Source organism: Mycteria americana, chromosome 1, assembly GCF_035582795.1.
Source record: "Mycteria americana isolate JAX WOST 10 ecotype Jacksonville Zoo and Gardens chromosome 1, USCA_MyAme_1.0, whole genome shotgun sequence".
In the NCBI taxonomy this organism is placed as follows: domain Eukaryota; kingdom Metazoa; phylum Chordata; class Aves; order Ciconiiformes; family Ciconiidae; genus Mycteria; species Mycteria americana.
The window spans coordinates 219,159,412-219,180,124 of NC_134365.1; the positions used below are offsets into that span (position 1 = coordinate 219,159,412).

Here is a 20,713-nt window from a genome sequence, read left to right on the forward strand (position 1 = left end):
TTTAGCAATCTGCAGAGCTGTTTCCAAGTCAGGTGAGGCTCAAAAAACCACGTTCCCTGCATTGTGGTGACTCTGAGGCATGGGATGCAAAGGTTTTATAGTCAGAGGAGGTTACCCTTCCCCTCCGTGGCTTTTCCCAGTGAACGTGAGTGTAACCTTGTGTGAAACCTTCACGCAGATTGCCTTGCCTCAGTCTCAAAGTCCGCAGAGAAAATAACTGGAATGGAGTTTAGTGAATCCTCCATTCGAGGAGGATTGGAGGCTCTGCAGAGCCACCTTGTGCCCATCAAAAGCATTCTGGAAGAACACAGCAGTTTTAAGGCAGGGAGTCTGAATAAAATATACACAATTTATTTATAGGAGGTTTACAGCTGTACAACGTTGCCTTTCTGTTCGGACCACTCTCTGATCTTGTGCAGCATGACACATCAGTGCCTTTGGAGATGAAGACAAGTCATAGCCTGTTTTAACATGCAGACGTCAAAAAGAAAAGAATTTCACAGAGTGTAATGGCAGGCTACTTGCAACCATTGAAATGATTAACAAAAGAAATGGAAAATAAATCAGAGACATGTCCTACACGGCCTGGAGGGGACTGGAAAGTGTTTATCAGACCTGCCCTCCCCTCAGACAAAAAAAAACCCTGAATATTTCTGTTTACTTCATTCAAAGAGGAAAGGCATCAACATTAGGAATGGCATTTCAATAACTGCCCTCCCCCATCTGCTCTACAAACAAGACAAGACCAAAAAAAAAAGCAACAAAGGTAATTTTTGTTATTCCATGGGCAATGTAGGGGGAAGAAGGCTTCTGCTCTAACTTTTCAAAAGTTTTCAGAAAAAAAAGGACAAATATTACTGATATTAAGACATTTTGGTCCTGATATAGTATGATGATTTTTTTTTTTTGAAGAAGAAGCTGTTAAAAAGCTGCCTTTCCTCTCTTTATGGCTTGATTCTCTGTAGGAAGGAAGGAGGCTGCCCATGGGTACCAGGGCACCGCTACTCCTCAGCAAGCTTCAGCACCGTTCCTTGGGGATCACGGCGCGGTTTGGCACAAGTCAGGGCACTCCTGGTCAAATGGCTCTTATTTATTGAAGCTATCAGTAGCCTGATTTCCTGAGAAAACGAGGCTAATGCAGGCAGGCTGCCTACCCCCATCTGATGATGACGATGGTGCAAAGCTCCTATGATATTCCTGTGATGTTCTCCCTTAACTAAATAGCTCTTCTCCCTGCCAGGTGAGATATCTTTAGGCATCACAGTCCCTCTCACATACCACTCTGAACATGAGCCCATGAGATCTTCTCCTAAGACCTAAATCATGCCTTCTAGCCCCACAATGCTCCGTCCATTTATTTTCAGTGATGAGTCCCATGAACAAAACCAGAATAAAATCAAAAGATCTCTGAATCAGTCTGCCCAAATTCAAGGATTTGCTTTGACCTTGGGGTGAAAATGTCACTTTACCAAACTAGGAGCATTTGAGCCCATTCTGCAAGATGCTGAACGCAGGTCCCAATGATGGCACCAGGAGTTGGAGGGTGCTCAGCACAAGCCAGGAATAATTGGCACCTGGAAAGAGCATCCTGTGGGCCACTGCTTGCCTCTAAGTCCTGCAAAGTAAGACCTAAGAAAATAAGCAATTTGGTCAAAAACCCAATTCATAACAACAGGAGGTAAACTCTGAAGATGAGGAAAGGGGAACAACAGCCTACAAAAATCGATGAAGTTGTACCATATGCTTCTGGATGCACCAAGAATTGAGCTGGCAGCTAATGTGACTTTGGGGAACATCTTATCCCGTTACAGACTTAGCAGGGCTTTAGGGACTTTTTAAAAAACCACAGACTTGCAGCAGAAACATAGGCATTTAGTAGGACAAACTGAAACCCTGCTTGCTATAGCAAAAGGCTTTCCTGTTCACTTGTCCCTGCAAGCAGAGGATTCTGCTCAGACCAAAATTTACCAGGATTACATCATATGTATTCATTTCCACTTGTATGCAGGTGACGGCAAAAGATTTGCTTGTTAGAAAATCTGACAGAAAAATCCCTTAGCTTGCACCATTTTTAAAGGCACATGAATAAAAAAAAACCCAACATAACAACAGGAGAAAAAAACATGCTTTGAAACCTGCCCTGACCAGCTGCTGAAAGGCCAGACAAGGGTTTGTTGCTGGGCTTGGGATGGTTTATAAGAAGCCGGATTCTGCCACCCAGTGGAATGAGGAAGATAAACCCAGTCTTCATAGCAAACAGGAGCAGAGCGTGGCCCTAGACATGGCCCCGAGGATGTGTTTGGATTGTGCTTGTGAGACTGGCTCTAGCACTGTGCAACTCATCCTCCAGGCCAGGAGACTGGAAATGAAAGGTGAGAGATGGACACTGGTACGAATTAAATATTCCCAGCATTTTCAGGCTGCACTGGGAGCCGTGCTCCTCTTCTCTCCTCTAGCACAAGCTAAAATCCCACTATTTTTTTCAAAAGAATTTGGGAAAGCGAGGCACTGAGAAATAATGCACTGTATGCAGCAGTAAAGATGGTGCCCATTGAGCAAAGCTCCCCATCCCTTCGACCTGATGCTTTGGGCTTCAGAGGAACTGATCTCCTCTTATCTAAAAACTGAATGGCCCTAGCAGACAACCCACCCCAGCTACTGGGGTGAGCTCTTGGGATGGGGACTGCATGAAGACATGGAGACAGCAGGCACCACGGCAGTTCGAGAGGCACACGCAGGAGTTGAGTCCAGACTGATTCAGAAACTTGACCCCAGAGAACAGTTGTCCCACCACAGTTGTTGGCATCTTTGTATCCTTCAGAGTTGCATGGGGTTGAACAAGACTCAGGAGGAGACAGCTCGTCCCTAAAATGATGGAGCCATTAGTCTTGTTGCCCCTGTGGATTTGGCATTTGGGATTTGGGACTGCCTTAGTGCATTTTCCTTCCAGTTGCAGTATGCAAACCCATACCCAGAAAACATCCAAAAGGCCCCAATCTATTTTTCCACTTCTCCTTTGCTGAGGTGCCTCCACGGAGAAGCAATTAAATGGCAGTTTCACGGGAGACGACTCCATGCACACTACTCTAAAACCAAGCAGACACATCAAAGATGCATTGAAGCAGCTGGTGGGACCGCGGTGGCCACACGTGTGCGTGGTGGCATATGCGTGCCAGCCTGTGTAAACAAACAGCATCAGGGCATCGTGCTCTGGCTGTCAGGACACACAGCGTGCTCGCAGCGATCCCACAGGGCACATGGCAGCGATGGGGGCTGCAGAGGACGCCAGCAGAAGTATTGTTGCGGTTCCCCAAAAAGGCACCATTTTTTAACACTGAAAACACAAGATTGGCTCCTTTGAGTGGAATGCATGCATAGTTCATATACACTTTGCAGACGGTAGATAGACTCTGTGTGTGTGTGTGTATATATATATATATGTATGTATGTGTGCATGTTTATATATACATTTGTGGCACCAGAAGAAGAGTCCTTGAGTACTTAGACGTTGGTGAGGATGTTACTGCTGAGCAGCCTCACAGCGATGGTTCCAGAGAGATCGTTTGATCTCCTGTTCCCCTTGTCCTGGAGGTGCAGCGTGTGCACTGACTGCCGGTCGCTGGGATCCCCCGTGAGAACCACTTGGCCCAAGAACTCGTCGCTTATTAAGTTGTGGTTCCAGATCTGGGGAAATAAAACAGACATGAGGGCAGCTCCTTGAGGGATGCAGTCAACCTTCACTGACCGGAGAGGAGAAGGGGTTATTGGGGACCTGCTCTGAGCTAGAGCTGTGGAGATGGTCAAGGTGTGGGGGGCTCACTCTGTAACTGAGAGGGGTGAAGGACATGCAGTCACCAGATATCACGGAAGCTCAGCCTTGATGAGAGGTTGAGCTGCATGAACTGATGATCATCAGCCTTGGGGAACAGACCCGCTGTGGAGAGTGTGAAGAGAGGGAGGGTGCAAGTGAGAGAGGGTCTCCATCCCTCTCTCTGGGCTCACTGCTTGCTTGCTGGGTACCTGAACAATGATGGGTTGTCCTGGCTTCTTGCGGTAGAAGAGACCTTTCACGTCAAATTCTGGAGACAGTGTGTTCTTCTTCACTGGAGAGCGAACCTTTTGCCCTTCGCACTTTATGATCACATAAGGGTCAGCTCCTGGGGAGAGAAAAGGGAATTTTTGCTTTGTTGTAACGCCTGTAATTCCTCAGAGCCCTTTTCCAGGGGGGTCATGCAGCAGTTTTTCTCCATACCCCACCAGAGGAGATGGATATCTGCCAAAGATTTCATCACACCCCAGAAGATGTCCATGAAGCTCAGCTGATGGGCTCAGGCTTACTCCTGTCAGTGGCCACCTCTTTCTTGACCACATATTGTACATAAACACTCCTTCATCACTCAAAATCCTCCTGGCCTTTGGGATAAATCTTTCATGGAAGACACTGACCTGCTCACCTCTCCCTTTCAGGATTTGCTCTGCTGAAGGCAGGCAGAAATAAAGCCATGGAGGAGAGAACTGGGCTCACAGAGCTTGTTTCGCACAAGGAAACCGAAAGGAACAGCAAGAGCCTTCAAGCTGCAAAACCCCACTTGCTTCCACTGCAGCTCGTATACCTCCCAACCAGGCTAACCTTGGTTTTACTTTAAGGTGGTAACTAGCTACATCAGCAAGGACTGTGCTTTTCAGCCCTATGCACAAATCATTCGCACATCTTAAATTCCTCCCAGACTGAGTGAAACTCAAATGCTGCAGGGGCTGTCAGTATAACGACTAACGCTGGGGTAAGAAAAATGCTGGGTGGTCAAGGTGATGAGAGATGGCACAATGCTGAGGCAAAATTAAGTGTCAAGATGTGCTAATTTAAGAGATCCAAAAATGAGACCCCTTGGGCACTGGGAAGGTTTGGTGAGCAACCAATGAATGGGGAGCCTTAGGATGGAAATATATTTAAAAGGCTTTTAAAAAGGTGAAGATGGTTCTTGGAGTATTTGCTTTGGGCAAGAATTCAGGGAGAAGATCAAAATGTCAAAAAGGATCATTGGTGGCAGTGAGAGACATGGGGAAGAGAAAGATTGGGCACTGGGGGGCAACCAGGGGAAATGAGTGGGAACCGGAGGAGATGAAAGCAGACAAAATGGGTAAGTAAGTGGGAAGCCAGAGAAGAGGTCCATGAAGGGATGTGTAACAGGTCAGTGGGAAAGGAAGGTTATCGCAATATCCCAGCTGGAACAAGACAGTCCTGGGGAACAAGCAGGCCACAATGATGGAGAGTAAAGTTACTAAGTTCAGAGACTACCAGCCCACAGCTGGACAGTACCTGAGCTTCCAGGAGAGGGAAAGAGTCCCTCATTAGCGAACATTTTCCCCTTATGAAACAAGTGCTCGTCTGGGGAATTTCAGTAGAGAATTAGCTATTGCTACAGAAATTTAACGGCCAGACTGCATTTTCTCACCATGAGCTTTAGTGGCTATGATGGAAACACAGACCAGGTGGATGAGTTTTCTTGTCCAAGGGAAATGTGGAAATGAGGAGGAACAAACCACCCCTTTCTGAGGGCCAGGGATTTAGGAACCACATTTTTGATTGCCAGACCACCTCCTCGCTAGCTTTCTGTTTGCAAGGACCTGGCTCCTTTGGTGAGACACAGCTGCTAGATTTCACAGCTGTTTTTCCAAACTAGCCTTGTCTTTTGGGATGTCCCATTTAAATCGTCATATTCCATCAGCCGGAGCCAAATTCCTATCTGTAAATCACTATTTCCAAAGTAGTCTGAAAGGCCTGGGCTGGGAGATGCGAGAGATGCCATTGCACTGGAAAGCACCAAACATGCAGGCTGTTGGTGGTGGGAGCTGAACAGCTGGAAAACAGCTGGAAAAAAGCCATTTCCAAGGGCCTCTTGCTGAAAAAATATTTTACGGCTCCAGAATTCACATGTACCCTTGTCTGAAGGAAAGATAAATCTGCTTGTTTCTGTGAACAGTTCAGAGACCTTTGGCTACAGATTTCCCTGCATTGCTACAGATACACTGAGCTATTGTGAGTAACCCAAGAAAAAACAACCCACCTAGGGTAAAATTCCCTCCCCAAACACCAGACAGGATAGAAGGACTCCCTTTGTGGCATGTGATAAATAAGCAAATTGGGCTAGTCCTTGCCCTAAGGAAGGATCCTGCTCGTTACTTTCAGGGCTTTAGTGATACGCAGCCCTGACAATAATACTTGGGTGAAAAAAACCCAAAACAAACCTGAGTTTTTAATTTAGATTTTTTAAATTTTAAGTTTTCAATTTTTATACTTTAAATTTGGCTTGAAAGTGCCTGGCTAAACCTTGCCACATTCAACACATGTCCTTGACTCAAGAAATGGGGGAGAAAGGCTAGGATCTGGTCTGTTCCCATGGTGGAAAGGCATTTGCTTCTCTAATAGCAACCTCTAGACCTTTCATCTCTATTTCAACGATCTGCAGTACAAGTCATCACTACCCCTGGGTTTCTTGATCCAGACGCCCCAGGAAGACTGAACATGGGGCTCTTTGCCATGAGCAGCTGCGCGGCTGCAGGACGTGGTGAGGCATGGTGCTGCTGCTGTCTTTCATGCAGGAGAAGTACTGGATGTCAAAATTGCATCAGAGCATGGTAGGACCATGAAAATGAACCTTTAGAGGACCAAGGAGGCAGAAACACAGTGCGCTGTGCTGGTGGTGGCTCAGGTCATCTCACAGGCCTCCTAGGAACCAAGCGTGGAGCAGGACTTACAGGAAATAGAGGGAGAGGCTCTCGATCCACACCATCCCAAAATGAGCTAAATTTGACCTACCCTCTCCTGATAGACATTTATCCAGCCTCTGGTGATGAACGCTACCCCAACACATCAGCCTGTTCCATTGCTTCTATGTCCTTCTACTAAAAAGCCTTTAAATACGATTCCTGACTTTTACAGCTGCTCATACTCAGAAGGAAAGCCTGGATTGTTACAGGACCACCGCTAAGCACTTTGGGGAAGTTTTGGGAAGATCTCCCGAGGATCTTAGACAACAGCCTAAATATAACAGCTCCCAGATCATGTCCACAACAAGAAGTGAGTTTGATTCTCCATGGACTTTCTCCTCCTCTGGTGTCTGAATCAGGCATGTTCACTGAAAATAATACCCGGGGACATAACAAATCCCAGCAACCTCCTACCTCATGAAACTACCTCCCCCTTTTCCCACTGAAACAACCACCTCCCAACTCCTCTGGGACCAGACAACAGGCAGGGAAAGACCAGTACCTCCTTGGGAGTCCTGATTCTTGAGCCCGGCTGCAGCGAGGACATGGATCTGGGATACCACTTGCGGGTAACCACACATCCCACTCCAGCAGGTGTGTGGTGGCTCATCCAGCGTCAGCTCTCTGCAGGGAAAAACATGTGGCCTTTAAGAGGTGCCCAGCCTTACTGCACGGGCAGGCCAGAGGGTTTGCTCTAGCAGGATGGAGGGACTATGCACTGTCCACTGTCAGACTCTGCTCCCCACTCTCATCTCCTCAACCTGGGTTTGGGATGCTCTCCCACATCATGCTTAGAAGCAGAGTGGGAGCTTCTGTGCATGTCTGTGGTGAGACCTGTAAAGATTCCCTGTCTCTTGGCCACCCTTGAAAGGAAGCCAACCACCAGCTCCAGGCAAGGCTGTGACCAATTCCAATCAAGAAAACCACATGTCAAAAGCACAGGGCTGTCTCCAAATAGCCAGCTCCTCCCCATCACTGCTCTTGCTCCTTACCGGCAATCTGAAGGCACATCTGTGAAAATCCTGAGAAGGAACTCGCCTACGTGACCGGGGTCAAAAGTGGTAGGAATGATGACGTAGCGGCCTTCCTTCAGGTCCGTCCTCAGGAAGACACTGCGGGAGTTGATGTAAATGGAGCTGGCCACCTTCTGCTGCAGGGTGTGCATCCGGTAGTTCCTGTTCAGCTCCACCTGGGCAGAGACCACAGTGGGACGGTCAGCAGGACAGCACTGACTGACAATGTGTTGGTATCCACCTTGGGGGGCCAAACTGCGAGGACTGACCCCACAGTGCTGGGAGAGCTGGAGTTAAGAGAACCAGCAAAACGGTCCCAACTGGGCTGGATGGAAAACAAGTGTGGATGTGGCTCTCCCAACTCTGTTGGCTCAGGGACTCATTGTCTCTTGCATCCCAGCTTGACACTGGGGGCCCAGCAAGCAACGCATAAGGATCAGTCTAACGGATTTCAACATCTGGAGATAACAGGCTAACCATTGCTTTTAGCAAGGAGAATTTGTCCATGCTGTCACTGTTCACCTCTGAAATCTCTCATCATCTCTAGAGAAGGCAGGCTGTGCTGAAGGCACCGCAGAGGCACCCAGGTAATACTTAAATGTACAATACCAATGGTCACGCAGGACTGATGTACCACTCCACCACTAACAAATTTATCGGGGTATTCAGGCCAACATGCAGGAACCATGGTCTACCTTATGGATATCAAAGCCTATGGCCAAGTTCTCTCCTTTGCCCTCTTTGCGACTGGTCCTTTTTGGCTTCTGCTGGATGGAGATCAGCACTTCATCTTCTGCCTTCTTCACATCAAACACGTACTAGAAGCAAAGGGAGGAAAGTAAGGGAGGACTTCTACTAAGACAGGATCACTGGGCATGGGTGGGGGTGGACACACAGTAGAGTGAACCTCAGATTCTCCTCACCCTCACTGCAGGGACAGCCTGGCTTCAGTACCAGCACTGAGAGCCCATACCCACTCCTCTTGGGAACTGGCATCATCTTGTCAAGCCAGAGACCTTTTTGGCTCATCTTAGAAAAAGACTGGGAAATCCAGTCTTGAATTGCTTGGCAGAATCCAAGGAGTCTGGATGCAGTCTCATACCAGAGACTTCCACCCCTTGCAGTCTGCCACAAATCCTCCTACGAGGCGTGGAAGGAGGAACTGATGTTCACAGAGACCTAAGATGAAGGCTAATACAGAGCTGGAAGCAGGAAACAACTCTCCCACATCCTTGACAACTTCTGGAATGGACGAGACCATCCTTCATCTGCTTGGTAGATGAAGGACTCACAAGAACTTGTCTCATGTTACTGAGAATCCCAGTTCAGAGCAGGACAGGACAGAAGAGCTTCACAGCAGGGCCTTTTGAAGGCCAAGCTAGAAGGAAATGGTGCTATAGACTACACCTGTCCTGGTAAATTTAACAGTGCCGAGGTTTGGGCAAAGGAACTGGGATTTGATCATTCAGACATCCAAATTGTTGGAAATGGTTCCTGGCAGCAGCTAACACTGCTACCCTGTGGCACAGTTTGCTGTTTGCTTGTGCCAAGATGCTCTACACCAGGCACTTGGATGCAGTCTCCCTGATAAAAGGGGTAAGTTTAATAGAGTTGGCCTGGATGCTGGTCATGCTGTACCAGGGGTCTCAGCCAGAGAATGGTCATGAGTACATTTAATGTATTAGAGGTCTGGTAGCCATTTTGGCCTTCCAGGTCCCTGTAGGAGATTTAAACACTTGGAAGCACGTGTGAAGGCTCCAGAAGGTCCTCTGCTCCGTGACTCACTTGGGGGTTCTGCAAAAAGGTGTCCTTGTGGTTGATACAGCCTCCACAGCGGTTCTTCAAGGGGTCATTGCTTCTGGTCCATGCCCCGTGTAGCACTGCTTCCTCCCAGGTCTTGTGGATGCTCAGGTAGGACGTGTTGATGAGACGGCACTTGATGATGTCTGTGAAATATTTGCAGAAATCTTCGAAGGTCATCCTAAGTCAGGAAAGGACAGAGCTGGGTTATGCTGCTTCATTCCCCTGAACAGTATGCTGCAGGGATTTTCAAGATCACGTGTTAGAGACTGTGTGTGGGTAGCCTCTGACGGCTGATGAATAACAAAAGAGATGGAGATACCTTTCTCCATGCATGCAGTAGATACTTCTTCTTCAGTTTAAACAATAGAGCTATGTGTTTTGGAGTGGAAGAAGCAGAGAATACCCATGGGCTCAAGGAGGAGGCTTCACTATGGTTGGACTCGATGATCTTAAAGGTCTTTTCCAACCTATACAATTCTGTGATTCTGTGATTCTATAAAGATCCTGGGGCTTGGAAGGCTGTTTGCTCTGGATAGCTATATGCATGGAAATGACTCATATGCTTCATGGGGTGGGAGGACGCTGTGGGCACGGCCCATGGTGACAACCCCAGGAGGGACTCACCAGAACTCTCCGTCATCTTCCACCGTCATCCCCATCTTCTCTCTCTCACTTTTACTCACTTTCTGCCACTCCTCAGAGCTGTGGGAAGAGTACAGGATCATTACTGTGAGGGCAAGGGGACACACAAGAATTCAAGAGGCTACTTGGCCTCGGCAGGATCTGTCAAGGGCACAAGGCCTGTATAAAGCTGCAGCCATGCAACCACTCCCTACACTGCTCTGGTTAGCTCATCTTCCAAACATGAGGGTTGTGCAGCATGGCTTGGAGCTTCAACTCCCTTCCTGATCAGTGGAGCTGAATCCAGCTTGGCAAGATTTGTTTGGCCAGTACAATCACAACCCTATCAGTGAAGATAACAAAATGGATTCTGGTCAAAGGCTCTGGTTACACCAGCCCTCGGTTCTTCATCCCATCCACAGACAACACAGCAGTCAGTGGTGGCAGAGGTTGATTCTGTTGGGTGCTGGTTTTGCTGGAACAAGACTGGGAGTGGAAAGGTGAGCTATGATCATCCTTCACTAGTGTGAACATGCTGGCAATTTCACCACAACACCCACCAGAGCCTTAATGAGAAGGTCAGCCAAGCTCAGCCACCCTTCTGCTGACCTCCAGGCAAGGACCCCAGGGCAAGGAATGAATCTACCCCAGTGAAACAGTAGGTTTAGGACATGGGTTGAAGCAGCATCCCCCAATGTTATCCTATGGGTGTGGAGGTAGTCAAATTGTCTTATGTCTCAAGGCTTGCTCCAACCCAGCTTTTCCCACCAAAAAAAGGTGCTGCTGCTGCCCATCCTAACTCACGTGTCACTCCAAGGGCCGTTCCACTCCCGCTCGCCCCATGGGTTGCGCATGCGGATCATGTCCAGCTTCTCCGACTTGAAGAAGGACAGCAGGCCATGGCCCAGGCGGACCTTCCGCACGTCCGTCACCGCGTATGCGTGGCCCTTCACCAGTCCGCAGGCCAGGCGGGCCTCCATGTCAGCTGCTGATGTGGCCTGGGCAGGGGGACACAGACAGTGCTCGTACCAAAGGAGGATGTGACCACCTTTGCAGGGACTGGGAAAAAAGAGAGCTCAGATTTCCCCACAGGTTTCTCTGAGCCAAAAAGAAGAGCACCAATGCTCAGGGAGAGAGCCAGTTGCCTTGGCAGATGTATCAGATGCCATTTTAGGTGCTAGATCCTTCCTGGTCTTCATCTTCTGCATGAGGTCTCTGAGCTCCCATATTGTCAACCCATAAAGCTCATTCTACTGGTTATAATGGGAGGTCTGGCACCCAATGTTTGTAGAGATGTCCACATGCAGACACCAAAATGCCTTTCCCTGGAAGTGAATCCTCTCCTAACATTTAAAGGGTGGTGGGATTAATCTGGGTTCTTGGACGTAGCAATGAGGAATAAAGAGGGTTGGCATCCAGGCTTTACTCCTTTTGCCATCCACAAGAAGAAGTAGGAAACCTTGGCCATAATTTATCTGATCTAATTTAGAAGTCTCTGACACTGTAAAACAACTGCATCCTAAAATGCCTGTTCCCGTGAGACTGTGACCATACAGGTAACATTGCTTACTTTGATGGAGCAGCTGATGAGGCCTCCCCGGTTGTGCACCTTCAACACGCGCTCAAAGAGGAGGTTTCGTTTGGCTTCATCAGCAACGTAGTCCCCTTCGGTCAGGTCAATAGGTTCAGAGACCCCACCAGTAAAGTCTACCAGGGCATCAGCTGTGTTGCCTCCATCCAGGGCCTCATAACAGCCTGACAACCTGAAAGAGGATGACAGAGATGGCACAACAACACTGGCTCGACATTTTAAGGGGTCTGGGACAGTTCTTGGGGCAGCCTGGAGAACAGAGATTTGTAATAAAGCTTTCAGTGGGTGAGGACAGCAAACTAGGGTGAAAAAATAAGACCCATGCTGCTTGCAGCACTCTTGCTGTGGACTCTTGCATAGGACAAAGTAAAAGGAACTTGAAATCTCTAGGATAGGTGTTACTTAAACAAACGTGGTGTTGGAGGATATTTTGTTTTGAGGGTAAATTAAGGCTAGAGAAGGTTTTTTTCTTACAGTTTCTGTCTGTTTGAGATATGTCCTACTCCTCCCCAGGAAAGCTGTTGTTTCCACTTGTGCAAACCAACTGATGAATGAACAGAGAGGAAAAACAGGGTGCCCAGGTCCCAGTTTGTCCTGCAACTGCCCGGCTACCTACTTGGCATAAGCTTTCTCCACCAAGGCGCACCAGAACTCATTCCTGGAGTTGGAGTGGCAGTAGATGAGCTGGTTGTGGAGTGTGGGCAGGCGGTCATCTATCACCACGTCCAGCCACTGACCAAAACGCCAGAACTGGAAGTGAAAGATCCCCACGTAGCTCTCGGGTTTCTCGGGATTCCACTCCTGCTCCTTCCAGTCTGGGATGACCTGCAAGAGAGGAGGCACATGCACCTAGGTTATTGCCTTTTTTGCTGGGTTTGACTCTCATCCTGGAACTAACACAGACAATATCAAAGATAAGAAAGAATATGAGGGGGATGGACTTGCTTACAGCCTGTTGGGGCCAGATTATGGACGTGGTTCCTCCAATGCAGACTAGAGTAACATGTACTGGAATAGCTTAGACTTCATCTGGCCTTGGAAGATGGAGCTACAGATCCTTGTCCTCTTTCTTATAATTCCACCCTGCTGGACATCTGCTGCCATGTGCTGCTGTAGACAGGCTATTGGAGCAGAAGAGTCCTTGATCTGACCAGGGATGGTTATTTTTATGACCACATTTCTGTTCATTTTAATGTCAGTAGGGTACCACTAAGAGAGGGCACCTTCTTTGATTCTCTTACCGATTCTGGTGTGACTTGACTGGTCCAAGAGCAAGTAGTGTATTTGTCTACCTGGTGGCAATGAACAAGGACCAGACGCTCTGCATACATCTACTCTGCTAAATAAAAGTGGGAAAAGCAAGATCCCCATCCCCACAAGGTCTCCATTCTTCCCTGTCAAGAGCTACCATACTCATCCAAGCAAACACAGGGAGGTGACTTGCTGAAAGAAGGAAAAGAGGGCCTGGGGTGAAAGAAACCCTAGAGCAGCAGAGGGGCTGAGGGAGCGCAGGTTTGGTGTCGCTGCCATCTGCACTGCCAGTGGGACAGGCACAAGTGAAGGGTAACTGCCAAAGGCCACAGTCCTTCACAGCTGCAGGCACCACCAGCTTTGCTTTGGATGGAAAATCCACCCAACAGTTGGGACAGAAACGGGCACAGCCAAACACAGATGATATATCTAGGAGGATCTGCATTTTATTTAGAACCAGGACATAGAGGCACATAGCAAGGAACTGCCCCACCACAGCTTAGCTTTTGCTGAGGGTGAAGCAACATGGTTTTACTTCATGGCCAGGCTGGGCTGTGAGGCCGTGTATAGTTAATGTAGTTGATAGCTGACAAGTGCTGACCCATTCAGCTGCAGTAATGTGAGTGACTGTCCACACCTTTGCTTCTTTACTTACCTGCTCCCAAAGAGTCATGACCTAAGCGAGGAAAAACCCCAACATGCCCACGGGGAAAATTATGTTCCAATATACCAAATAATCACTGTCCCGTGGAGACAGCTGCGAGTGTTGGGGTGGGATAGGACAGGACACAGCTACATTGCATGGAAAGAGGCTCTTCAGGAAGTCCCAGGCCATGGTGAGACCCCTGCACCGTGCCTTGGCCCTTGTCCAGCTGCCGGAGCCTTCTGCTTTTATTTGGCTGCCATCACGAAGCCGGAACCCTGCAGAGAGAATTCTCTCTGGAGAGCCCGCCGACTCCTTAGCTACCAGCAATGATCCAGCCCAGGGCTTTTATTGCTCCTACACTGAAATATTAATGATGCCCTCAGCCCTGTGAGCTCACTGGCACTCTTGAGTTGTCTGGATCAATAAAGCAGAGCAGACAGAGCCACGAAAAAGAGCCGCTTTTGGAGGGTTTGGTGTTTTCCAGGAGTGCTAACAACGATTCCCCAGACTCCCTCTGGGAGAGCACCAGGAAAGGTCAGACAGCCCTCCATCAGTCCCCATCGATTCCCTCTTGACTGGAGTTCATCCTAATGAATTGTCATAGAGGACCATTGTGCTAATCAACTCGCTATTAATGTGGGCTTAGAAATGATTACGGCATTGATTAGAAGCAGCTTGTCAGCCAGAGCTGGTAGCGACAGCTTCCAGCTGGCTGGTTCTGAGACTTGCCATTGCTGTCAGTGGTGGCAGGAGATACAGGTCCCCACCATCCTCCTCTGTCCCTTCATTTGGGGACAGCGCTGAAAACACCCTCTGCTGCTGAAGGTAGCAAAAGCGGTCAGCCTTCATGAAGAGCAAGGTCCAGAAGCAAGGACTTGTCTTGTTTCAACGCTGACCCAAGGGGAAACGAGAGAAGCCCGATCTCCAGAGCCCAATGTGTCCTCAACCTGCCAAAGAGCAAGGTGTGAGCTCAAACATCAGGTTCCTCCCCCCAGCTCCTCCCAGAGCACAGCATCCCACCCGGGCCAAGGATCCCTCCAGTTGCTTCGCCTGCTGGCCAAGGTGTCTGAGACTCCCCTGGCTGTAGGGGAGAGGTGGCAGCTCTGCATGCAGTGCCTACCAGGACACTGCACTTCAAGGCATACAGCACAACCCCTGCCTGTGACCTGATGCTGTGTATTGCCTAAAGGATTGACCTGGGGCACATCTACAAACCCCAGCTGTAGCTGGAGCCCAGATACCTCCAGGAGATCATCATGCGACTGAGGTCCACGGCTCCCACCCACTCCCAGGAAACCTCCCCAGACATCTTCATCTCTTCTCAGTGGATGCTGGAGAGCATGCCATCGACCACCCATCCCAGGATCCCACTGAGTCCTCGACTCAACTTGGTTGTGTGACACTGAGGCAGTGGAGACCATGTCTTCTCATTCACCCAACTGTGCAGCTTTGTGCTTAGGGGCTCCCAAAATCTGGAGCTGTAACACCCTTCAGTGGGACAAATTTACAGTGAAAGGGCTCAAAGACAGGTAATTTGGGAGCCCAGAAACACCAGGTTCATTTCCCTAAGCTGGTTTAGGGCTTTTCTCATTTTTCTTAAGAGTGGCTAATTAAGAGGAAAAAGGTACCTGTGACCCTGGAGAATTGTCTCTGATTAGAAGGAGGAATTGGTGGACCCCGATTCCTCCAAGCAGGGGCTCTTCTGCTGAGAACTTGCCAGCTCAGGAGGGGGAAGGAGGGACCCAGCTGTGCCAATCTGCTGAACCACAGTACAAACCAGAATGAAATTCCCCTGGGAGATGGGACAGAGTGGTGTATCTGAAAGTCTTTATGGGATGCTGAAACTGTAGGGAGAGTTTCAGTGACTGGTACAAAGAAGCTCCCACCCTCAGCTCTGATGGAAAGGGGGATCCACCTGAGGATTGTTTCCCCTCCTCTGCCCAGCTTCAACCACCTCCCCAAACCACACAAACTGCTAAATGCTCCATTAAGCCTTTCACACCAAGAGAAAAGAAGGTAAATGTTCATTTTACTTTTTACAGGAGATAAAAGGGTGCTCAAAAATACCAACAGTGACGTGAAAATTGGTGCGTGCTGCTTTATTGCGTGCAGGATTGGGGCAGCTTCCAAAATGAGCATGAAGAAGACACGCACAGCCTCAGTCCTTAAAGGGGAACCCTGTTGACTAGGCTTTTATTTACTGTGGTACATCAATACCCAGCAAGGTATCTGCAGCAAGAACTCTACCCCAGCAACCAGCAACGCAGCAATGGCATATTGTGTGGCCTGGCATGCAAAAACCCCTTTGGATGTTGGCAGTGGCTCCTGTTATTGGGTCTAATGTGGTTCGCAGTCAGGAGCTCTGCTCTGGGATGTACAAGGAGGCATCTCCTATGGGAAAGTCTGCCAGGACCCTAGACATGGGTTTGGCCCACCGTGGGTCCATGCTATGGCCAAGCAGGGATGCATCCACTTTTATCTCTTCTCACTGAGTCCAGCATTTCTCGGGGTCTAAACAAAGACATCAACTTCTCCAGCAATGCCCATGGCATGGCTGTATGATTCAGTGGTTGCTGAGCTTTGGCTGTGGGCAAGACTCAAAGTTCCCACCATCTCTCCAGCCAGTAGCTGATCTTCCTGCTTTCCTTCTCCTCTCTGCCTGGCATAGCTTGTGCAAATCATTTTATACACTACTATTGGGCTGGGGAGGGCATGGAGTCTGCGTCTCTGGAGGCTTTGAAGAAGAGGTTGGACTCTTTTGGGGATGGTCTGCACAAGACAGCAGGCCATGGGTACAAAGTCACCTTGTCCTGGCTTTCCCATCACTGCCCTCTCCTTACATATCACAGGAGAATCTCAGGCCATACCTTGAGGAGCGCTCACCCACATTTGCGTGCAATCTTAGCGAAGGATCAGTTGTAATAATACTTGACTCTTTCAAAGGACATTTCTATCTGTGGCTCTCAAGAAGCTTCACCAAAGTACCCTCCACTTTTTGGTGGAGGAAAAGGGAACGTCCGAAGTTGTTAGTTTATTCACAGTCATGGGACAAGCCAGGCACAAAACACTCTCCTGCTCCTAAGCTTGCAAAGGTACCGTCTCCCCTCTCTGCTCCCATGGCCACCCAGATACCGCTCCCTGCCTCAGTATTTGTAGAGGGTAGGAGATACTGCTTTTTGGGGACAGCAGCAGCAAAGCTGTGGTTTGCAAAGCACTCTGCAGCCTCACAGCTCTCTATAGATGCTTCAGAATAAATACATTCACGGGTGCTTTAAGGTCACAACAATGCACAAATTGTTTCTGCTGCAGGGGACGCAATGCTGGCTCAGACCTACAGCCTGCTCGGAGCTGCTGGCTCACTTGCCCAGCTCTGCACACACATGCACGCCTGCTCCAACCCATCTCAGGACCAACAATGTCCAGGCAGCACAAGGTGAGCAACGTGCTGGAGAACACCCCCCCTTCAGTGACCCCAGCAAGAAATGGTGGCAGCTGTCAGGAAAAGGGCAGTCCAACCTCCCTGCACCAGTTTGTCCAGTGGGTTTGCAATCTGCAGAATACGGCATGTCCAAATGTACTTCAGCTTCATGGCAAGGTGATCCTCCGTGGGACTGGTCTTCAGAGACACCAAGCAGCCACAGTCACAGCAGGAGTCACTGCAGCCTGCAAGCACTCAGCATCCTTGCAAGAAGCACTCCATCGCAAACAAGCCCTCCCTTTTTAATGGCTAGGATGGAAACTGGAAGCCAGGGCTCTCTGCAGGTTGTCTCTCCTGTTTCTAGTATGGCAATTTCTTATTTTTCCATCAGGCTTTTGGTATGCAATTGCCACAGTTGGAGGGCTTAGGGCAGCCTCATATTTCCAAGACCCTGCGCTAGTCAGACCTGGTGAATCCCTGCTGAATTCACAAGCATGCAGTCTTATGGTCTAGGCAAATACAGCAGCAAGCTCGTGGCCCCCTCCTCCCCATTATTCAGACAGAGGACAGCAGGTATGGGGGACATTTCACAGGGCTGAGGGGCTCCAGAAGCGCCGAGCTGTCCTCCACTTTTTCATGACGCTGTCCCTTATAAAAAAAAAGAACCACATAAAAAATGAACCAAGAAATTAACTGAGAGAAATAAAAATGAAGACAAAAGAAGCACAGCTGGAACAAGAAGGGCTGAGCAAGAGGGGATCAGGCTTTAAAGACAATGGAGCCCTTCAGCTGAGCTGGTTCGAGGCCGTCAGTGAAAGCGAGGAGGAAATACATCACCTTGCGGATCTGGGCTAACTCTGCTATCCGCTCCCCAAATTCCTGGGCATCTGCCTCATTGCACTCCACCTCCTTGGCCCCTGGCTTCTTCCAGAAGATGCCCACCGGCTCCAGCAGCTGCCGGTTCATAAGGTGGGTGAGATCAGGAGTCCAGTGCTGGGACGTGCCGGTCACCGTGACCTTCCCAGGTCTCTCCAGCTGGATGTCCCAGCGGAGGAAGCGCAGGTTGTGCTGCCGGCTGAAATCCACTCGGTAGATGTGCTCGTTGGGACGCAGCAACTTCTCACCATCCTGGGGCCTCATGTTTTTTTGCTGCAGGCTCTGGAATCGCAGTCGCATGCACCGGGTGAGCTGGTCATCGTGGACGAAGGGCAGCTCGAGCATCCCTGCCTCAGCTGCCATCGCCTCAGTTGCTCCTCTGCCACGTCCTCAGCGATGTTTGGCTCTCAAAGAGGACACACAGGGGGAAAAAGCCTCCAAGCCCCCGGAGCTGGTGCTCCCTCTCCACGGTCCCAGTGGTGCTAGGCAACCCGGGCCAGTGACGCAAAACACCCTCCGGGGCTTCTTCTGGGTGCCCTCCCGCCTCGTTTGCAGATTAGGAACTGATGGTGCTGCTGTGCACGATAATCTATAGGGAAGGGATGTCTGATGTCAGCCTCCCTGGCAACCTCCCTGACAACCACGGCTCGTTATCCCAAAACGAAGGCGTGCAGCCAGGGATGCCACCCGACAGGTCTGGGTGGCAGTGGCTTTGTCTGAGTGTAGGCTCATGGGATAATTCAGGTTGGAAGGAAACTCTGGAGGGGTCTGGTCCAACCTGCTGCTCAAAGCAGGACTTACTTCAAGGTTAAATCAGGTTGCTCGGGGCTTTGTCCAGTCCGTCTTTGAGTATCTCCATGGATGGCAATCCCACAGCCTCTCTAGGCCCCTGTTGCAGTGTCTGACCACACTCACGCTAAAGAGAAGCTGGAGCTTCTGCTCTTGACTTTTGTCCTGTGACTGTGCATCCCCAGCAAGAGTCTGGCTCCATCTTGTCCACACCCTCCCATTAGGTACCTGCAGAGAGCAATAACCTCCTCCTTCGCCTTCCCTCCTCCTGGCCACACAAACCCAGCTCTCTCAGCCCCTGCTTGCATGTCCTGTGCTCCAACCATCTTGGTGGCTTCCATCAGGCTCGCTTCAGTCTGCCACTGTCTTCTTCTGGGGACCCCAGAACAGTGCCCAGATGGGGATTAACAAATGCCGGACAGAGGGAAAGAATAATTTCCCTCGCCCTGCTGGCTGCACTCATGGTAGTTTGGCCCCCATCTCTGCAATGGTACGTTTGACTCATAGTCAACTTGTTCCTCAGGAACCCATGTCCTTTTCTGGATGGCACAGCTGGTAGGAGTCCAGGTGGAGGAAGGATGGTGCAGCAGCAGGTGGATGCCAGCAGCTCAGCATAAGTCTGCCTGCCCTCAAACAGACTGGCCCGATGTTGGAGAGGGTGCTCACATGTGGGCTTCACCTTAGTGCGCCTGGGAAAGGGGAACTCAGGCAGCCTGCGCCTTAACGTTTGTCTCTTTGGGCCAGGTGGAGAAGCAGGTCCAAGATACAAGCAACCCAAACAACCTCTTTCTAGGCACTGTAGGGATGCTCTGAGCCCACATGAGCACCAGCAAGACCATCGTGCCCAACCTGGAACCACTCATTCCCCAGCAACTGATGTGCATGATTAAATCCAGAGCACCGGTGCTGTGCTGGTGGGTTGTCCAGACAGTGGATGGGATAAAGGGGGATAGTGGTGAACACATTTCTCTTTGCAGGGTGCTGGGTGGCTCCATGAGGCTGTAGATCCTGAAGAGAGGTGCCATGCCAAGCCATGCCCCCTTCTGCCAAGTGGCCCCGTGACACGACAGCTAAACGACAGCCACAGTTTTAGGTGCACCATGGAAAAGGCCTGACTCCTGCAAGTGTGCTATGGTATCTTTGGGATGTAGTCACTGGTTTGGACACTTGGAGTGTGCAGGGGTTTCAGCACAAAGCTTTAGACATTGTACGGAGTCAAGTCGTTTGGGTTCTCTCCGTCCTATCTGTGGCTCAGGTTGGCTTCTGCCACATACCATGTTTGCAGGGTACTTTGGGAGCTCAAACTGTGTTAAATGAACTCCAGGAAACAGTTTTTCTAAAATATTTTTACAAAAGGCTGTGCCATCACCTGGACTGTGTCAGACTTGATTCACAACCATCCAGAATGATCCCTGGAGGCTATTACTTTGACTTCCAGAAGAAGTCCCAAAAAAGACCATCAGAAGCTGGCCTTGGGCAGACAAACCACAGACACCAGGGGCCCCAGGTGGGTCATTTTCCTGGGATTTGTCCCACAGTCACCAGTCTGCTGTTACTCCTAAAGACCCTGAGGACAGAGCCGAGAAAGCTAAGAGCTACACAGACCCAACGGAAGGGACAAAAGAGAGGTCTGAGGAAACCTGACCCTTCTGGCTGTTCTCTGAGCTCTAGCCTCACTTGTTTACCAGCTTTAAAACACCTTTAGCAACAACTGTTGATCCAACCTTTGGGTTTTAAAAGTTAAAAAAACCTTCAGGTAACCCTGGAGACCTTTTTGAGCTGAGCTACATGTGACAATGTCACATGGACCTTGCTTGGACTGCCTTGTTTCTTTCACCCCCATATGTGGTGGCAGTAGTAGGAGCAATGACCTTGCACCTGATGATGAAGGGACTGCAGTGGTGTCCAGCCCCCAGGCACCATGTGATGTTCCTCCC

General features: G+C 49.6%; 2 protein-coding genes across 3 annotated transcripts in view; both read right to left on the reverse strand.

Moving 5' to 3' along the window:
- Positions 1-327: 327 nt before the first annotated feature.
- Positions 328-20,713, reverse strand: part of CAPN5 (calpain 5) — a 57,867-nt gene continuing 37,481 nt past the window's right edge. For both annotated transcript variants that reach the window (XM_075491233.1, XM_075491232.1), the window contains 10 exons: positions 12,413-12,621; positions 11,776-11,968; positions 11,010-11,203; positions 10,209-10,286; positions 9,567-9,762; positions 8,477-8,599; positions 7,761-7,957; positions 7,271-7,392; positions 4,021-4,157; positions 328-3,684 (listed from right to left, as the gene is read on the reverse strand). In XM_075491233.1, the coding sequence (XP_075347348.1) occupies positions 3,502-3,684; positions 4,021-4,157; positions 7,271-7,392; positions 7,761-7,957; positions 8,477-8,599; positions 9,567-9,762; positions 10,209-10,286; positions 11,010-11,203; positions 11,776-11,968; positions 12,413-12,621 (1,632 nt within the window). In that variant the 3' untranslated portion in view covers positions 328-3,501. The remainder of the gene's footprint in view (positions 3,685-4,020; positions 4,158-7,270; positions 7,393-7,760; positions 7,958-8,476; positions 8,600-9,566; positions 9,763-10,208; positions 10,287-11,009; positions 11,204-11,775; positions 11,969-12,412; positions 12,622-20,713) is intronic.
- Positions 17,860-18,989, reverse strand: OMP (olfactory marker protein). Its single transcript, XM_075492038.1, has one exon. The coding sequence runs from the start codon at positions 18,348-18,350 to the stop codon at positions 17,871-17,873; it is 480 nt and encodes a 159-aa protein (XP_075348153.1). The 5' UTR covers positions 18,351-18,989; the 3' UTR covers positions 17,860-17,870.

What these genes read in the sequence shown, in the direction of transcription:
- OMP (XM_075492038.1), bottom strand. Translation starts at nt 18,350, where the DNA reads ATGGCAGCTGAGGCAGGGATGCTCGAGCTGCCCTTCGTCCACGATGAC.